The sequence below is a fragment of the Ailuropoda melanoleuca genome, chromosome 1 (genome assembly GCF_002007445.2).
Source record: "Ailuropoda melanoleuca isolate Jingjing chromosome 1, ASM200744v2, whole genome shotgun sequence".
Taxonomy (NCBI): domain Eukaryota; kingdom Metazoa; phylum Chordata; class Mammalia; order Carnivora; family Ursidae; genus Ailuropoda; species Ailuropoda melanoleuca.
The window spans coordinates 122937095-122958587 of record NC_048218.1 but is presented as its reverse complement, the minus strand read 5'-3'; the positions used below and the strand labels follow the sequence as shown (position 1 = coordinate 122958587).

The following is a 21493-nucleotide window of genomic DNA, read 5'->3' as shown; positions in this document are numbered from 1 at the left end:
AACAACTGGGCATCTTCACTGGCTTTGGCTCCCCTGGAGCCGGTGCCCTAGAGAAGGCATCATAAGGAGTATCTCAGGGAGAGAAGTAGAAATGTGGAATTGACCATTATTACAACCAGCGCTGAATTGGAAGGCTCAGATGTCATGTTGTCCCTTACTTTGGACTCTCAGTTAAATTATACCAAACGACAGTACATAGAGGCCAAAGTAGATTTTGATTGCTTTTATTGTGCCTATGATGAAAAACAGTACAAGCTTCAGGTAGCAAGGATGGCAGGTTCCAAGTATGTAAAATAAAAGGCTTCCAGGCGGTCATCTGGTGAAAGAGCCCCGGGGGACACGACTAGAAGCTTCATGCTGGCTGTGCGCAGAGGCGTGGGGTCTGGGTGGCTGAGGGGCTGGTGGACACTGAGGAGAGAGCGGTGCTGAGGCTCCTGTGGATGGTCCCTGGCCCCGCCCCTGAGTCATGGCAGCATTTGTTCTTGCTGCAGAGTGAAAGTTTCTGTTTGCCCAGTGATTTGTAAACCCATTCTGCAATAATGACACAAGAGAAAAAGACACATGTGAACTGAAATAACCCAGAAAGAAGTCCCACTAGATCCTCAGCACACACTTTTAAGGACAACAGCCAATGGGAAGAAGTGGACCCTTGTGTCACCATGTGTTAGGAACTCTTCCCATTGCCATAGAGCGCTGATCTCCCGAGCAGACAGACGGCCATGATGGCGGAGTAGACCAGGCTCTTCACAAGGACGAGGAGGTAGGTGTAGTAGGCAGACGTGTTCATGAGCTGCAGCTGCAGGGTGTCTAAAAGAAGCATTTTATTAATTTCACATGTTGTCTTGAAAGGCTAAGACTTATTAATGGGTGAGGGGTGACTATATATTTCTGATGACCTAGGTTGAAGTGACACTCTCACACCAGCACAACTGGATAGTAAACCTCTACACCACTATCACCATCACCACCCCCACCGAGACAACTCGGAACTCAGTTTGCAGGTCAAGTCAGTCAAACCCCTGTGAAATACCTAGAACTTTCCAAATATTAAAAAGTAAGGTTGTGTTTATAATGAAAGAATCCAATGGGGAAAAAGGCGTTGGTGATAGCTTTTAACATTTCTTCATCCCTGCCACGTCTCTAAGTAAGAATAAGTACAAACTAAATGTCACTTATTTTGAGAACTTTGCATGCAAAGCTTAAACCTTATTTAATTTTTCAATAATCTAAGAGGTTATTATTTTCATTCCCATTTTGCAGATAAACTGAGAACACAGAGAGAAGCCATTTGCCTGATTTCACGCAACTAGTAAGTACTAGAATCCAGGTTTCAAACCCAGAAACACAGATTTAAGAACACCTTCTCATCTACTCTGTAATTCTGAACACTCACATGCAATAAATATCCAAGACATCAACCTGATGAAGCAAAACTATAAAGTTGGATGTTGACGAGGATGAAGATAATGACGAGAGGGTGGATCGGCAGGGCTAGAACCAATGCTCTTCATCATGGCCTTTGTTCGTATGTGCGGAGAAAGAGCCAGGAGCTAGTACTTGTGATGTCGCAGCTAAGTGATGACCTATGCTGGACGTTCCACATATGTCATGTCATATCTTCTATAACTGAGATAGGTATTTGTGTCGTTTTTGGTGGGTTCAGAAAATGTACATAGTTAACCCATATTGATGCAACTGATAATTAAAAGAGTGGAGTTTAAGTCCGGTCTGTGGCACTTGAAACCCAGCACACACATCCCCTCCTCATGTATGCATCTGTCTCAAGGTCTTGGCTTTGGGATTTCAGGAAGAATAAAAGTAAGTTAGTTTGCGAAGTCTTAATTCAAATAGTCTGGGATGAAGGCATAGGTCTCACTGTGTGGTGTGGAGACTTAAATTATTTCATTTCATTGCCCTCATGTATAAAACCAGAATAAAATCCTTCACAGTGAGTAGTAAGAGACTTAAACAAAATGCACCCACAGTGCAGCACAACGCCTTCTGTAAGAGAAGCTCTCAGTGTCAGTTCATGTTATTAACTACCCGCAAGAACAAAATTTTTTTAAAAAATCTAGAAGCAACTTGATATCATGTTTTCCTCAGTCAGTAGACACAAAGGCTGCAGAAAGAATGAAGTCCATTTTTGGAAGAATTCAGAGCACATCACTACACCCCGAATTTATAGTCCTCTCCCACCCAAGCCAGCATTTCCTGTGTGAAGAACATTCTTTGGAAAGGATGGATTCACTTTAAATATCACTCATTCTATTTTGCAAGATCCAGCCATTCTGAGGTTTCCACCTGAAGCCAGGGAAGTTAAAAGTTTACGCCAAACAGATGGAAAAATGCTACAGCATAACATAAAGGCAAATAGACAAAACTTACCATTTTCATCATTCAGAGAAGCATTTATGGAGTTAATAGCAGCAAGCTCTAAAAGAAATGAGAACAAGTATTATTCAGTTGTTCATATCCGTTCTTTAACATGTGTCTGTGATGTGGATGGATAGATAGATAGATAAGAATTAGTCAACAGAGAGGAGAGCCATTGCTAATATGAGACCCCAAAATTCCAGAACTGATTGTTCTGAGTCCGTGTATTTCAGTAGATCAATTAATATATTGTATTTCTGCACATGAATATGTTTGAAGTTCATGAATGATGCATTTTTTTCTTTCTCTTCCTCACAACTGGAGGGTAAATGCCTAAGACTATCTTGCTTTCCTTCTGTGCTCCCAGCTCTTAGCACAGAGCCTGCTGCACAGTGGGTGATCTAGAAATGCTTGCTGAATGGAAAAATAACCAGAAACAGTGGCAGCTGTGCAGTTCTCGGCACCCACCGCTGACATGAAGCTTTGCTACCGAAATGAATTCATCCAACGCTAGAATCCACAGCAGAATCTTACATTTTGGAAGGAGTCTGGTTTAGATCAATTTCCCGTATAAGCAAAAGAAAGCATCCCCGCCTTTCAAATCACACATGCTTCCATATCCCCAAACCCAGCACATGACGTTCTAGAGTGGTGGTGTTTGCAGTCATGACAACACTACTAATGTGAGCCAATACCTATTTATTGATTATTACTGTGCCAGGCACTATGTGAAACTCTTCACATGCATTATGTCATCTGATTCCCCAGTTACACTGACATGGGCTGAATTTGGAGGACTCCGTTTTACCCAGAATGAAATAAAATTTAGAGAGTCTATGTATCTTGCTGAGAATCATACCAGTGATTGTCAGAGTCAGCAGTCAAAGATGGTTGTGGGGTTAGATGCACGAGAGTATGTGGAAAGCATCTTGTAAAACATCTCATAGAAATCGAACGTACTCCACCATCGTGGACGGTCAGACGTCATCTCTTCCAAATATTTTAAGTAGCGTTAGCAAATGACCTTCTTATTACAGAAGCTCAGCATTTGTTTTGTTTTTTAAAGATTTTATTCATTTATTTGAGAAAGAAAGCGAAGACAGGCAGGGGGAAGAGGCAGAGGGAGAGGGAGAAGCACATTCCCCACTAAACAGGGAACCCAATGTGGGGCTCGATCCCAAAACCCTGCCAAAGGCAGGTGCTTAACCAATTGAGCCACCCATATGCTCCTAAAAGCTTAGCATTTCAGTGGCCTTGTTTGCAGGGATAGAAGGATAGGCCAAGTCACATTGATAGCCGTCTGAATACATAAAACCTATTTATCTACAGCACAGAAAAACAAAACAAAACAAAAAAAACACCCAACATACATACAAAGACAAAAACCCTTAAAATGATCATTGACCACTGGATGCAGAAAGAGAGAGTTCCAAGGTTCTATTGGTTTATCCTTTTCCGGTCCATGTGTCCTTGTCCACACTGACATGGTTCTGGTGTGCAATTTTATGCACTCCACACAATCTTACTTTGGTCTGCTCTTGAAGAAATAGGTTGAGGTATAGACTTTTGGGTAAATCCCAAGAAGGAAAATGTTGCTATAATTATGTGAAATGTTAAAAGATCCTCAAGAGCTGACTTGAAAGTGCATTAAATGTCTCTTTCTTTTCCATACAGTGACTTTATTCATCATATTTGCACCTGAAACTAATATAACACTATATGTTTACTAACTGGAAGTAAAAGAAAAACTTTTATAAAGATAGATAAATATCTGTTATATTATTGATGTAAAGACAATAAAGTAACAATAATCATATTAAAACTTATATGTGTGTCCTAGGTGCCCTTTCTCAATCAAGGATGGTCAAAACTGTGGACAAGATGAGTTTTATCTCTCTTCAGAATCACTCACTGTTCGGTTCTTTCATGTATATACAAACATATATACAAGCTTTTATCAAAAACAAAAACAAGAGGCTTCCGTGAACCAGCACTAGAAATCTGCTGTAGAATTGCATTAACGGAAATGCCCTCATTAGCTTTGTTGCTAAGAGAAGACTTCGGGGGGCATTCCTTTCAGAAATAAGTACCACATAAAACATGTCATAAACAGGAATCATCACCATGGAATTTATTACACTTTTTACTTTTCTCTGCATACGAGGAACATCAAAACCCAACAGGATACTTCAACCCAGGGCTTACATTAAATTTATGCCTTTTTCATTTGTTTTCCTCTCTGTTAGCTGTAGAAACAAAAAATCAGGGCTGCCTGGACACTCTGCAGCCTGACGTAGACAACAGGCCACAGCGAAGCAAATCCATCCCCTCCGATGGTTCTTGGCAAGATCCCATCAAAGCAGTGCCACGAGCCTGGCTGTGTGCAAGCAGCCCAGTCAAGGGCCAACAGCACTCCGAAGTGAGTCCTGCTGCAGGGAGAAGGGATGATAACCACACACCAGCCTGACCGTGGCCCCTGGAGTGGGCTGGGGGCAGGCCCCACCCACCAACAAAAGCTTCGCAGGGGACAACACAGGGAAAATGCCCTGCAGTTCGGTGCCACTTCATCTCTGGCAAACACCTGGTCTGACTCAACTCAAGCCCAATGTGGCCCCAGACCAGCCCACTAACACCACGGGCACCAGACTGCCCACAACAGGTAGAGAACCGTTGCAGACTGGACTGAAGGCAAACACATCTCAGCCACAACAGTAGAACACAGAGCTATACCCCTGAAGCACCATTTTATAGTGAAAAGGAGACATTGCACTGAGGGGCACCACAAGACCTCTTCCTCATAAAGCCCCTACTTCAAGTGCGGGAGACATAGCAGGCTTTCCTAACACAGACACAGCAATAGACAAAATGGGGAGACAAAAGAATGTGTCCCAAATGAAAGAGTGGAACAAATCGTAGCAAGAGACCTAAACAAAATGGAGATAAGTAATATGTCTGGTAGTGAATTTAAAGTAATACTCATAAAGATACTCGCTAGATTTGAGAAAGGAGTTCAGTCCCTCCATGAGACCCTCCACAAAGAGAGAGGAGACCTAAAAAAGGACCAGTTAGAGATAATGGACTCACTAAATGAAAATGAAAATAGACCACCTGAAATAAATAGCAAACAAGAGAAACTAGAAGAACAGATCAGCAACCTGGAAGGCAGAATAATGGAAAGTAATCAAGGTGAGCAGTAAGCGGGGAACACAGGCAAATGAGAATAGACTCGGAATTCAGTGACACTGTCAAGCATAACCGTCCTATGATATGGACCCCAGAAGGAGAAGAGAGAGAAAAGGGGGCAGAAGATTTATTTGAAGAAATAATAGCCGAAAACTTCCTGAATCTGGGGAAGGAAAGAGAAATCCAGATCCAGGAGGCACAGAAAGCCCCCAACAAAACCAACCCAAAGAGGTCTGCACCAATACACAAAGTAAGTAAGATGGCCAGAAGTAGTGAAAAGAGAGAATTTTAAAAGCAGCAAGAGAAAGGAAAGCAGTGACATACAAGGGAAACCTCTCAAGGCTATCATGGGTTTTACAGCCAAAACTTTGCAGGTCAGAAGAAAGTGACATGATACTTTCAAAGTGCTAAAAGGAAAAAAAAATCTGCAGCCAAGAATACTCGATCCAGCAAGGCTTTCATTCAGAATAGAAGGAGAGATAAAGTTTCCCAGAAAAACAAAATTTAAAAGCAAAACCAGCGGGGCGCCTGGGTGGCACAGCGGTTAAGCATCTGCCTTCAGCTCAGGGCGTGATCCCGGCATTATGGGATCGAGCCCCACATCAGGCTCCTCAGCTATGAGCCTGCTTCTTCCTCTCCCACTCCCCCTGCTTGTGTTCCCTCTCTCGCTGGCTGTCTCTATCTCTGTCAAATAAATAAAATCTTTAAAAAAAAAAAAATAAAAAATAAAAAATAAAAGCAAAACCAGCTACACATGATGCCGTCCGCCTCGGGATCCCAAATCCATAGTCCAGCCGCCCTCCTGCCCGGGTCAGCATGCACGACCTGCCACCTGCTCAATGCCAAGTCGACACGCCTTCACCTCAGATTGACAAGGACTCAAACTGACTCTCTTCCCCTCAGATTCCAGCCCCTCTGCTCAAGCATGTGCACAAAAGTGGGCAAAGTTATAACAGCAGAATGAAGCAACGCAAATAGTGACACTGATTTTGTGGAATATATAATGGATGAAAGGAGTGTGCTAGACTGAGAACATCTCCAACAAGCACATCAAAGAACAATACATACAGCATGATTCTGGTTACTAAAAGAAACAAACCCAGGAAAAATAAAACAAGACGAAATCAGAGAGGGAGACAAACCAAAAGAGACTCTTAATCATAGGAAACAAACTGAGGGTTGCTGGAGGGGAGAAGGGTGAGGAGGTCGGGTACCTGGGTGATGGACATTAAGGAGGGCACTGGATGGAATGAGCACTGGGTGTTATATACAGCTGATGAATCACTGAACTCTACCTCTGAAAGCAATAATACACTATATGATAACTAATTGAATTTAAATTTAAAAACGAACCCTCCCAAAAAAATTAGGGCTATGTGTATAAACTGACTTTAGTTAGTTTTAGGAAAGGATATAAATAAATACAATAAATAAATTCATTCATGTTATGTTTTCAACAGCAAGCGTTTTTACTAACATCATTTCATCTGCTTTTCATCACAAGTCAGGTGAAAGCAAAGGTAAATGTCTAACCATAATTTGATCATTGTTCAAACTAAGAATCTGGGAAATAAAAAAAAATTCAACTGAGTAAATTTTAAGGTTTCATTTATCAACCTATTCATGAATCAGACATCATCCTATCTAGCAAGTGGAGGGGAACTCCACAGAGCTACAGGAAAGAGGTTTTTCAAGATAGAGAGGGAGTGGAAAAGAAATTATTAGCAAGAAATCCATTGGTTTAAATGGAACAGAATAGAGAACCCAGAAATGGACCCTCGGCTCTTTGGGCAACTAATCTTTGATAAAGCAGGAAAAAACATCCGGTGGAAAAAAGACAGTCTCTTCAATAAATGGTGCTGGGAAAATTGGACAGCTACATGCAAAAGAATGAAACTTGACCACTCTCTCACACCATACACAAAAATAAACTCCAAATGGATGAAAGACCTCAATGTGAGACAGGAATCCATCAAAATTCTAGAGGAGAACATAGGCAACAACTTCTATGACATCGGCCAGAGCAACCTTTTTCACGACACATCTCCAAAGGCAAGAGAAATAAAAGATAAAATGAACTTATGGGACTTTATCAGGATAAAGAGCTTCTGCACAGCCAAGGAAACAGTCAAAAAAACTAAGAGACAGCCCACGGAATGGGAGAATATATTTGCAAAGGACACCACAGATAAAGGACTGGTATCCAAGATCTACAAAGAACTTCTCAAACTCAATACACGAGAAACAAATAAACAAATCATAAAATGGGCAGAAGATATGAACAGACACTTTTCCAATGAAGACATACAAATGGCTAACAGACACATGAAAAAATGTTCAAAATCATTAGCCATCAGGGAAATTCAAATCAAAACCACACTGAGATACCACCTTACGCCAGTTAGAATGGCAAAGATAGACAAGGCAAGAAACAACAATTGTTGGAGAGGATGTGGAGAAAGGGGATCCCTCCTACATTGTTGGTGGGAATGCAAGTTGGTACAGCCACTCTGGAAAACAGTGTGGAGGTCCCTTAAAAAGTTAAAAATTGAACTACCCTATGACCCAGCCATTGCACTACTGGGTGTTTACCCCAAAGATACAGACGTAGTAAAGAGAAGGGCCATATGCACCCCAATGTTCATAGCTGCATTGTCCACAATAGCCAAATCATGGAAGGAGCCGAGATGCCCTTCAACAGATGACTGGATTAAGAAGCTGTGGTCCATATATACAATGGAATATTACTCAGCTATCAGAAAGAACGAATTCTCAACATTTGCTGCAACATGGACGGCACTGGAGGAGATAATGCTAAGTGAAATAAGTCAAGCAGAGAAAGACAATTATCATATGATTTCTCTCATCTATGGAACATAAGAACTAGGATGATCGGTAGGGGAAGAAAGGGATAAAGAAAAGGGGGGTAATCAGAAGGGGGAATGAAACATGAGAGACTATGGACTATGAGAAACAAACTGAAGACTTCAGAGGGGAGGGGGTGGGGGAATGGGATAGACTGGTGATGGGTAGTAAGGAGGGCACGTATTGCATGGTGCACTGGGTGTTATACGCAACTAATGAAGCATCAAACTTTACATCGGAATCTGGGGATGTACTGTATGGTGATTAACATAATATAATAAAATAAAATAAAATAAAAAGAAAAAAAAAAAGAAATCCATTGGTTTAGGTAAGGTCACCCTCCTTGGGGGAATGGATGGGGTCAGTCAGTAAGTTCCTAGCGCTGACAAGGAAATTCCCATGACCACTGGTTACAGGTTACAGTTCTGGGTGTTGTAAACTGCAGCTGGGGGGCTATGAAGCCTTGGTTTACTGACTGTGGTCTTAAGCTAAGCGAGTATATTTTGAGCCTGTGGTTTTCCTTTTTAACAGCCCTGCCCTTTGATCAGATTCTCACCTTAACTGAGATATGGGATCAAAATTGAGGCATTAACACCACTCTCAGCAACTGCTCTGAAGTTCTCACAGTATTTGTTGCTCTTCTGGGTGATATTCACAGGTCTTGACCTTTTTGCTTAACCCTTGTGATATTCACAGGTTACCACTTCAGCTTTATAGTTTTTGAGTTGGTCCTTCTCTTTATTCTTTGTGATGTTCCAGACTTAGAAAGATCATATGCTTGGAGATTACTGGCTTTGAATTTGTATGTCAAGCTTCTGAGAGAACGTAACACACCAAGCAGGTTGTTATGATGCCTATAAACAGGATAATTCCCCATGTTTGGAGTGACATTTGATGCCATGGTCCCCAAGACTCAAAGCAATTGCAATTAAATAAGTAAGAAAGACCCTGCTGAAGGAGCCACTCTTCTAAGCCGAATGGCTTGCACCCTGATCTGATGTAACTGGGTTTTAACTTCCCCAGTAGTGTTCATCTGGGAATAGCACGTGGTGTTGCCGACAGCACGGATCCAGCCTTGCTCAGCTGAGTCATAATCAAGGGCTATCTGACTTTCAAGAACTGCTTTGACCAGAGTCTAAGGATTTTTGTTGGGTACCCATTGATTCAGGAGGGATTCTGCAACGATTTTAAGAATGGAGGAGAAGGTCTTAATCATACCTCATTTCCAATTATCCCTAACCATGGAAGTAGGGTCAGCCGAAGGAGTGAATCCTAGCAGCTTCTTGGTAGTCATACTAACTCAGGATGTATCTTTAGGGGAGTAAACCAATGAGATGTCTTATTTACCTCGAGAAAAATTAGGACCAGGGTTAGAATTTCTCCTAGCCTGAAATGAAAGTTTGCTCTAAATTCCAGAGGTTAACCCCCTTGGCAATGACCTGGGAGATACAGGCTATTGCCAGAGTAAAAGAAAAGAGGGAGAAAGGATTTCATATTTAGTTAAAGCATGAAGTCTTGAACCCTTATATAGATGGAAGAAGTCTATTTGGATGTCAGCTACTTCTCTTTCTCTCAATTTGATTCAGAAACTCCAGAGACCGGGCAAGAGCAGGTGTTAGTGAAGACTTCTGTAGCTGTGTGATGTGTACAAGGCTCAGCATTCAGTTTTACAGCAGGAGTACTAAGTAAGGTGCCCCTTCTACTGGATGTTCGAGGGCTGTCTTCCTCTGATGGTGTGTGTAAAATACCTGATTACTGGCTGTAACCTGTGACCGACAGGACCCTTTTCATTGGGATCTAAGCAGGTTTCCATAATCTGGTGAGGACGGGCTTCAGCATCAGACATTACAGACTTATACCTGCTGCTCAGACTAGCAGGTGACACAAAGGATCAGCGGAAGGTTGCACACTGAGACAATTCCAGGAAGTTTGCAAGGTTTTCCTAAAGGCTCCTAAGATCTTCCCAATGAGGTACGAGCCTTGGTCACTGGGAGATCACAGAAGGTGTGCCCCATGGGGAAAACCCATTATTAACAGTGTCTTTGCCACAATGAGGGCATCAGCCTCTTTGCAGGGAAAGGCTTAAACCCATCCAGAAAATATACACACAATGACAAGGGAATATTCCGAACCCACACTAAGTGGCAGTGCAACGAATTCCAGCTGCAGGTGTTCAAAGAGTCCAGAGGGAGGAGGCAGAAAGCCTCTGGAGAGTAAACAGTTGTTCCACGATTATGGACCTGACAGGTTAGACATTGATGGTAAACTATTTTGTACTTTTGGGGTCTCCAACCTGGTTGTTACCAAGTGAGTTCCTCAAGACACAATGTTTTGCGGTTTAGGCTCGCCTGGGTGGCTTAGTTGGTTAAGCGTTTGCCTTCAGCTCAGGTCCTGATCCCGGGGTGCTGGAATCGAACCCCGCATCGGGCTCCTCAGTCGGCAGGAAGTCTGCTTTTCCCTCTCCCTCTACCCCCCAACTCGTGTTCTCTCTCTCTCTCTCAAATAAATACAATGAAATCTTTAAAAATAAAGATTTTGCAATTTTGCTACATATTTGTAATCTGGGACTAGAGTTCTTAGGTGAAAAAAAAACAGGTATATCAGAAAGTGGTGAGCCAATCTCTGTAGAATTTAAGGATCCCATTAGCAAAGACTTTGGGCTTCTCAGAACCAAAAGAACACCTAAAAGGGATGTGTCTGGGACTGAGGATTTCATGTTTTACAGGGTAGCTCCTTCCACAGAAGTTTTCTAGTGCTGATCCAACCCATTTGCTAACCAACTCGTACTATCAGGGGAGTGTTCTTGAAATAGCAAATGCTCTTACAGCTTCTAAATGCTTGACTCGTGCCCACCAATTTTTGTGGCTTTTTCCACGTTCTTCTGTTAGCAGTAGCCTTTATCTAGACTGCAGACTGACACTTATGTGCACAGTAGTGTACGGACAGTAAGCGATGTTACCGAGTTCTGGCCACAGAAAGACTCTGTATGCACCGCCAACAGTTCTGGAAACTTGCTGAACTGGGGAGCTTGGTCAAAGATTAGGGCTTGGCTGTGAGCCCACCCTTCTGCCAGTTCAGCTGGATTCTGGGCAAATATACCAGCTCAACAGGGCTCCAACCAAACACGCTAGCTCCACTGAACACTGGCGTAACACTCTGCCAGCCCAGGCTGGCCTGCCCTGTAAAGCAAAGCCAATTAGATGAGGATTCGAGCGCAAAGAGAATGGAGCTTAGAACCAAGAACTCACCCACAGCGCTTGGAATAGGCGAGAAAGATTCTGAACGCACAGGGCTCACAGTTACCACGTCCGTGTTTTGCTTTGTCTCTGAATGGCCCTGGGAGTCCCCTTCGGATTGGATTGCCTCCATCAAATCTGTTAAAGAACCAAAATTCAACCAAGTAAATGTTAAAGCTCTAAAGGCGTTATTAAACAGTCAATGAATGAATCACACAGCGTCCCATCTAGCAGAAGAGGGGAGCTCAAAAGGAATAGAGGAAAGGAAATGTTTTAACAATAGAGAGAGAGCAGAAAAAAGAAAATTCTTGGCAAAGAATCCATTGTTTCAGGCAAGGTCACCCTCCCAACAGGAAGAGAAGGGGTCAATCAGCAAGCTTCTCTGGTGCTGACCAGGAAACTCCCATATTGACTGGGTAAAGGTTACTCTGCTGAGGGGTTGAAATTGCCCACATGTTAAGGATTAAGTCTGAATTTCGTGACTTGGAGCCTTAAACTGAGTTTTGCCATGTTGGGTGTGTGGGGCTTTTTTTCAATGCTCCAAGGAGAAATGATTTACTTCAGAAATGTAAACTTGTATATAGAAATCTCTTCACAGGTCTTGTCATGTGCTTGTTCCCCACTGCTTAAGAAGTTCTTGTGAACCATAGGGAAAGGTACAAACTGGTTCCTTCTTAGGGGCCCTCTGGGGCCTTGGTCTGTGATATTAAGACCAGGACTTGACTTCTGAGTCTAGTGAGTTACTGGATCATAGTGGGGCCAGGGCACTTTCAGCCGTCTGCCCACGCTGTCTAAATATGACCAGCGTCTACACCAGTGGGGCTCCTTCGGGACACTGTGCCTGAATCACGAGTGACCCTGAGTGATTAGGAAAAGTATATTCTCTCTACTGTAGTGATCGTCCTTGAGGCAGAGTTCATCCTGCATCCCTTCCAGGCCTGGCACACACTAGGACTGCAATAGTGTTTGCTGAGCCGCATTTACCAATGGTAAGAAATACATTCATTGTGTAGAATGAAAGGACCTTTATACACATGAGCCCTACCCAATCTTTACTTGCTAAACTTCACCTTTTGCTGGTATATAAAACTCAAATCTAAAAACTCAAGACCATACAAAAGCTTCAGTAGCCAAATTACTATTTCTGGTTGAACTATGATTTGGCTCCATCAAATAAACAGTGTTTTGTCCTCTATAACTCATTGTTTATGGGTCATACTTCGAGTAGAGGAAGATTGAAATGAGAAGGACTGTGATGCTTAGAAGAACATTCTTGAAAGATATATAATTGTTCTTATTTCCTGATCAAGTAAAATCATTAAAAGCAGACTCTGAGCATTTCTTGTGTGCGAGGTTGCTTTCACGTGTATTGTTCCATGACATGACTATACAAAACATCACTGTGACATTAATATTTTGGATGATGAAACTGAGTTGAGAAAGTTTAAGTGAATTTGTCTTTCTTTATTTCTCTGTATGTTCCATGAGCCATACTGCTTTTTTTTTTTTTTAAGATTTATTATTTATTGAGAGAGAGAGAGCACAGGGGGAGGGGAAGAGGGAGAGAAACTCAAGGAGACTCCATGCTGAGCATGGAGCTCAACTCAGGGCTTGATCCAAAGAGCCTGAGATCATGACCTAAGCTGAATGAGGAGTCAGATGTTCAATCAGGTGCCCCCAAAGCCCATAGTATTTTAATTCTATGGGGAAATAGCAGGACATTGATGCTTTCAGTAAAGGCAACAGCATTACAGAAAATTTTCTATTTGCTTGTTTTCATTACTACTTGACAGAAAAGGTAGGGATTTCCCTTTGAAACAAAGGATTCTGGGAGGTTACATTCATGTTTATAAGCACCTACCTTTGTCTATTGAAGGAAAAAGAATCTCTCGATTAACCTTTGTTCTATCACTCTCATGTTTGACGATACATTTGTGTTCTTTATCCAGTGACGCTTCAGTCACGGTCAGCCAGCTGAATTTCATGTATGTGTCTTTAGTCTTCATGGTGTCTCCTTGCTGGGATGTCAGAATTGTTTTGTCATCCTTTTCTTGCCAATCTATCTTGATAATGTCTGGGGAAAAGTCCTCGAGAAGACAAAGATATGTTCCAGCCTTCTGGGCTTTTATTTCAGCAATTGAAGGAAGAAAAATTGTGGGCTTGGGGGAAATGTCTGCATTTGGACTTCTATCTGTTGGAGAAAATGGAATAACAATTAAAACATAATTAGAGGGCGCCTGGGGGGCTCAGTCAGTTAAGCATCTGTCTTCAGCTCCCGTCATGATTCCAGGGTCCTCGGATCGAGTCCTGCAACAGGCTCCCTGCTCAACGGGGAGTCTGCTTCTCCCTGTCTCTCTCCTGCAGCTCTGCCAACTTGTGCCCTCTCTCTCTCTCTCTCTCTGTGTCAAATGCATAAATAAAACCTTTAAAAAAACCATAATTAGAGAAAAACAAACATTGTGTGGTTTGGAAACACCCAACACATAATAAATGAAAGGAATGTTATTATAGAATTAGTGCTTACTGTGGCTTTTCACCCACAGAAGGTGATGAGGTGCTTATTTTCTTAGTTTCCTTGGGAAAAGAGGGTCTAGACGTTATGTAACTTGCCCAAGGTTACAACTATTAAGTAAAAAGTCCTGAATCAAAACATGCAATATTTGTAAATAATACATAGTCACTTGTTTGAGTGGGAATCTATCAAGTTGACCTTTCAGTTACAAATACAGATCCCATGGCCATTTCTGATACTGGAATTCTTCTCCTTGATTTCTGATTTTATAGAATATTTCCTTCTCACATCTGAACCACTGCAGGATTTTGAGTAGGGCAATGTTTAACGCTGCACCTCCAAATTATTTACAATGCCTGAAATTTAGAAACAAAATGGCCATATTTCCAAAACCTCTATTTTAAAAAATTATTGATTATTTTCAGAAGTGTTCTTATAGTAACCTAATCAAGTAAGCAGTAGCCAGAATTTTGTTTTGCTTCAGGAAAGGTTCACTAAAAGTATATTTTATATTGGAATTTCATTTGAAGCTACCTTGACTAAGAAGACACCATGTTTGACCCTTAGCATCGCTCCCCAAATCTGAATCTCCCCTACAAGCCTGCTGAACTTGGTGTAGTACCCCTCAATTTTCTTTCATTTCACCTGCTGAATAAAGTCATATCTAGTGGTGTCATGTTAATGGTTATGCTCAGAGTTCCTTGCAGACATAATGTCAAATTATATAATGAAACATCATGGTTTTCAAGGGCATGTCTCTGGAAGCCTGGATTATTTCTTGGTTATACATTTATTATTAATTAATGATTCAAATTACAAATAGCAGAACTCTTTCCAATTTGAGTTCCAATTGAAACACAAATGTTTTACTAATTTTCTCTTTCCACTAGTTTGGAGTTAGAATAATAATTTAATGGGCCATCCTAAGAAAAGAAGAATTGTATTTCTCCTTTGAAAAGAAAAAGAATTCTTCGGAATTTTTGTGTGTGCACCAAAGCTCCTGATTTTTATACTAAATGAGTAAGCAAACAATGAGTTTTTTGTTCATGCTGTAAATAGGTATTAGGTCATAATGCACTTCTTTTAATTTTGTACGTCTTCCTTATTGTGCCAATAGTATTTTACTGATTATAATAGTAAGACACTGTATATTTCCTCAACCATATACTTTGTTTTTAATTTAAAAAGCATGTTATATAAAGCAAGATTTATTTTTCAAAGTACATGTATTTACATAATTTTTGCCTCTACTCAACACATTAAAGAATCTAGTTTTCACCTTAAAAAGTTTGGTTTTTGTTAGGAATACTTCTGATTCATAGTAAAGAACTTTAAAATCAAATCATGAACTTGGAAAATTTCTGGATAGCAAGACAATATGTTTACCTATTGTCACTTTTCCTTAGCTAGATTGCTAAGTTTCATTCTTTTCAGGATAGAAGGTATCTTGAACTTTCATAACTTCCTCAATGTGATAGTTAATTGAGCATTAAATACTATTCTTGATCATATATGGCTAGTGCCTGTATTTTATGGAATTATATTACATGGTTTTTCTTTCAATATTCATTTTTTAAAATATCTTATTTATTTATTTATTTATTTCAGAGAGAGAGTGTGTCGGGAGAGGGGCAGAACAAGAGGGAGAGTGAGAATGCAGACCAGACTCGATGCTCAGCCTGGAGCCCAACATGGAACTCAGGGCTCAATCCCACTACGCTGAGATCATGACCAGATGCTTAATCAAACAGCCACCTAGGGGCACCTTGATATTCTTTATTAACTCATGAAGAGTGTTTTTTTATGGGGCACCTAGGTGGCTCAGTCGTTAAGTGTCTGCCTTCGGCTCAGGGTGTGATCCCAGAGTCCTGGGATCAAGCCCCACATTGGGCTCCCTGATCCACTGGGAGCCTGCTTCTTCCTCTCCCACTCCCCCTGCTTCTGTTCCCTCTCTCGCTGGCTCTCTCTCTCTCTCTGTCAAATAAATAAATAAAATCTTTTTTTAAAAAAATAGTGTTTTTTATGGCCACAATCATCTCAATGATGTATAAAATAGAAACTGGTTTACAAAATAAGTATTTTTTCTTATTCATAAGCATTATTTACATCATTCATAATCAAAAAATTTTTCAGGTAAATTGCCTGAGTTGTATATATTTGATGAATATGAAGCAGTGTGAATTCTATATAAACTGACCAAATGCAATGACATTTTCAATTAAGTATGGTATTTCAAATATGCATATTAATATTGATTCAAAATTCCTCTATTTTATTCTTCTCATTTTTTATTAAAAAATACTTAAAGCTATTTCTTATGTAAATATGAATTTCAAATTTATGACATTTCTAAGTATATTTAAAAGGACTAAGTCTATCTCTACCTATATTCCAACGTATTTTCTAAATAAAATGTAAAATTTTAATTGTTTTTCTACTAAATATCAGTATGAAGGCCAAACTTGTTGGTGTTAGACATGATATCAATTAAGATAAAGGATGAAGATTTAAGTACATATGACAACTTAAAAATACTAAAAAAAAAAAGAAAGAAAGCCCACATTTTAATTTCACTTTTGTGCCAAGTGAGGGAAAAGTCCATTAATCAAATACCTCTAAACTCAAGTTTTTTGTATATCAGTGGACAGTAAGGTAACTTTCCACTAGAGCGGTTAGAAGTCGAGCTGAATCCCCTGGAGAATCCTGCTCTGTCAATATGATTGGCTACAAACCACTCTCCACACTGGATACAATTCTCCCTTTAGGTTTGAAATGGGACAACATCTAGTGGCACCTGCTATGTGTTAGACCACATGACAAATGCCTTATTCACTGTCTCTCATTTGATTTTCATATGACCCCTGCTCATACATCCTGTTATCCCATCTTTTGGATTAGGAAACTGAGACCAGAGAATAATCACCGAAGTCCACATAAGTAGCAAGTGGTGAAGCCAGATCTCCAGGTCAGCCTGAGTCCAAAGTCCAGCCTCTCTGCCAACACCCTTTCACCATCAGAAAAGGCAATGTGTCAACTCACACAACTTATCTGTCCTGATCAACTTTGTTCTTGGGCCAAATGCTTTCAAGACAATTACACATGTCATACATGAACACTTCATGCAAGTTCACACGGACACAAGGTCAGATCCTATTACAGTGTTTGCACGGTGTTGTCTATGCTGACCTTTACTGGAAGGATTGGTATACAAATCTCTCCTAGGATTGCCACATCTAAACATGCTATGAAAATGAGAGATTATAATTATCATTACCACTATTATTAGCAATTTGTGATGATTGTGTGTCATCATTAAAATGATGACATTTTAATCTCATGGGACCAAGCCCTCCCTTACTAATGGGAATGCAGTATTTGGGGACAACAATTGGACCTGTGTCAATCAAGCATCAAGATTCATTCCTTTGTTTGCACCTCTCTTTGCTCTACTATGTCTGGAATTCTCTGAACCTGATCACTGAAAATGTGTCCTTCACACAATAATTATTAGGGAATCACTTGTTTTATCTTATCCAATGCCTTTCCAGTGATAAGAACATCAAATGGAAGCTAGTAAAGCCCAGTAATATGGGGTCACTTCGTGAACTGATTCACCTGAGTTGTCCAAAGCAAATGGCACTTTTCCCACCAACAGCACAATCCATGAGCATTCCAAGCTCTCCTCAGAAATTTCTACCTCAAACTGACTTTCTTCCAGCTCATGTCTGAAGTTTGGCTTCAAACTCCTGCAGTGGGCCTTCATGGTGGAATGACTAGCGCAATGGCTGGTTACCTGGTCCTCCAAGCCTCTTATTGTCACGTTAGATCACTAGACTGTCACCTGCCTGACCAGGTCTACCAAAGGTCACCATCTGTGAGTGATATTAAGTGTCATGGCGCCCATAGTAATGATGCAGTGGGAGCATGAAATGTGTTTGTTAAAGACCATTTCTTCCATTTTCTAAAATGGATGTGGAAGGCAAGGCCCACTCTTTCACCTCACATTCCTCCTAAAGGACTCGTGCACTGAAGTCCTTTCCTCATTTTATGGTGGGAAACACATAACATATTTGAAAACTTGAGGTGCTTCGTTTTCTCAGTTAATTAATACCAGGTGCTTCGTTACATTTTCCTCCTACCTTTGAACATAAAATTTTACCCTATGTTTCTTGTTAGATAATCACAGGCCTTTTCTCTCTTGCTTTCATTTCCTTAGTGCTTTTGGTCTTCCACTTTTATCTCATTGCCTAACTGCGCTTGCATAATTTAGATCTTCTCAAATAGATTTTGGAAATAGGCAGTATAAATAAATGAGAAATAGGTCGTGCATTAGAACTTGTTTCTTTTTCTGCCCCAGAGCTTCATATTTTAGTAAGGTCTACCTCGAAGGTGACATGAAAAATGGGAGAAGATATTTGCAGATCCCACTCTGTGACATAAATGCAAAACATTCAGAGTTCACACACATTGAAATGCCAGAGCTTTTCAGAAAGGTGAGGCTTTCATTCCCAAAATTATGCCTCATAGAGCAGAGGTTGCTGATGTTTCAGTTTGGGCAATCTCGCATTTTAAGATTCTCTTCTAATACTCTACTTTGATTGAACAATACACCTGGACAAGACATCAACCTGAAGTAAACTCAACTGAGGCCAGTTTAGAGATAGCGCCAGGAAAAATAAATAAAGTTTCATATGGATTTGGTAAATATTAGCTGGGACTAAAGTCTCTATACTCTATGCTTACATTGTACATATACAGAATGACAGAATAAATGAAAAAAATGCTTTTTATTTTGTAAGTGGATAAATGTCACTTCCAATGAAATATCAAAGACATCATCATAAAGCCATCCCCAAACAGACACTCAGACCCTAAGATGACTCAGAAATTTGCTCGGAAGTATACCTATTAGATGCATGTGAAGAATCTGAACAAAATTTTAATGAAATGTGAGGTTAAAAAAAGCAGTATTTCTCAAGTGATATTTGTAATAATATAATTTTTAATTTATATGTGTAATACAATGAAGATATAAACTATTAAAAGTGGATATTTGAGGGGCACGTAGGTGGCTCCGTGTGTTAAGTATTTGCCTTTGGCTCAGGTCATGATCCCAGGGTCCTGGATGGAGCCCATCACACTGGGCTCCCTGCTCAGCTGGGAGTCTGCTTCTCCCTCTCTATCTGCCTCTGCCCCTAACTCCTGTACTCTCTCTCTCTCTCTCTGGCACATGCTCTTTCAAAGAAATAAAAAAACTTTTATTAAAAAGGTGAATATTTGACTTTTTATGTATATTAGTATAATTTTATATATTCAGTTATAAAACTTCTCCCTTGTTTACACCCAGATGTTTCCACTGAAAAGGGAGAGATCAACTTTCTTCAAGGATAACAATATATGAGGTAATGCTTACTACGTTCTATTCATTTTTAGAAACATTTAACAATGAGTCTTAGAAATTGAAAGTATTCTATAAATACTGACCAGTTGTTCTAAAGTGACCTGTAGACTAGATCATAATTAATACAATTTTCTGTACTCCTGATTTAAAAAGAACTCCACTGAGTGATAATTGGAATTTGTAGAACTGACTTTTTTAATGATTGACCATGTCCCAACTTATGCGGTAGCTATTTCTGTATTTAATTTCATTTAGTTCCAAAACGTCCGCTCGAGATGGTTGTTACCTTGACAGGATGAATGGATGGAAATACAGCAAATGTTAACAGAGTAAGTGTCATTATAAATTTTTAATTTTTTTTTCTTTTCCAATTTTTCCCTAATGGGCATGTATTATTTTTATACTGCTAAGAAAGCAATAATCAGTGAATCAAAATTTATTTGCTAAAGGATGATTATACAGAAATGAAAGATCAAGAATTACGGTCCACATTTTTCTCTGCACCTCACTCTCCTAAAAAAAAATTTTTCAAGACCTCATGAATTACATCTGTGTTACCATTATTTAATTAGATTGTTAGAATTTACACTGCAGTCAGTTAGAAACAATGGTACTAGAAAGTTGCTTTTCAATGTATGAACTCATCTGTGCCTATGATCACTCCCAGAAAGACACCAAAATATATCATTCCTTTCACTTTTCCAATGTTTCACCAGCCTTGTGAAAATTCTTTGAAAACATTTATTTGACTAGATCCTGTAGGGTAGAAACATCCTTGTGAGATGTTCTCTCTCATCCAGGCAAAATTTCATGTCTAAGGCTAAAGAAGAATGAACAAATTTACTAGACTGAATTTGGAAAAAGCAAACACAGCTTATACCATTCTTGGATATGTTTGTGCAGTTAAATATGTCAATACTTGATACGAATTGCTTTCAGACAAAATGGCAACTTTATCAATTTTTTGTCAATTCTTTCCCTTTGGTTATTTTTGGAATCAAATAAATAGATACACAAAATTCATTACAAGTCTTTCAACACAGAAATCCCTAAGGGACCTCACAACTGCACCTGTAGGGACCCCAGTTGCTCTAGCTGGTTAGCTCCTTGTTAATCTCCTCCAGGCCAGCTCAGGCAGCAACTACCCCAAGGACTGGGATGGAGTCACCTACCTCTCCAAGGATCCCGCTGCTGTTTATGACCAAACTGGGACCAAATCCTAGAATTCTGGGCCAGCACCAGCACCTAGCCTGCCCCCACTGCATCACTGCCTCCCCTACCTTATAGGGAAGAATTAAAAAATATCTTACCTGTAACCCTGAGAATTGTGCCAGGACCAAACACTTTGTTGCTCCGAGCTATTCCAGTTACACCGTCTGAAAAGCTTTTACAGAAACATCCCTGTGTGCCTCTTTTAAAATTCTGCCCATATTTTTTCAATATTTATATAAATATATTTAAAAAATAGACACTGCTAACATTAAACAAAGATGAATCTCAAGCAAAATCACATTAGATATGAACATAGTCAAGATAGGAACATAGTCAAGATAGGAACATAGTCAAGATAGGAACATAGTCAAGATAGGAACATAGTCAAGTCTGTCTTTCCCATCTACTCACAGGCATTGGAGAATCTGATTTTACCTTTTCTCGCCATTTTCCTGAAACTTCTAAATCTTTTTTCTTAAAAGGTTCTCATGTATCATATCAGTTATTTTCCCAGAGTATAATTTACAGTTACCACTTCAATGATTTTAACAGAGAAACAAAAATAGAAATAATAGATTTTAATATTTTATATATGAATGTTCAGTATTTTATAAGTATTTTTTTCCTACACATTGAGGGGGGATATCTCATTTGATTTTAAAGTAAGTTCTTTCCAGAATTCAGTCCTCACTGATACTAACCCAGATGAGG

At 40.0% G+C, this 21493-nt stretch overlaps 1 gene segment (V, D, J or C); it reads right to left on the bottom strand.

Annotated features, from left to right (window-relative positions):
* Positions 1–208: 208 nt before the first annotated feature.
* Positions 209–21493, bottom strand: part of LOC105234754 — a 42584-nt gene continuing 21299 nt past the window's right edge. Inside the window, 5 exon segments of the C gene segment in view lie at positions 209–807; positions 2386–2433; positions 11670–11795; positions 13519–13848; positions 20881–20936. Of these exon segments, the coding sequence occupies positions 665–807; positions 2386–2433; positions 11670–11795; positions 13519–13848; positions 20881–20936 (703 nt within the window).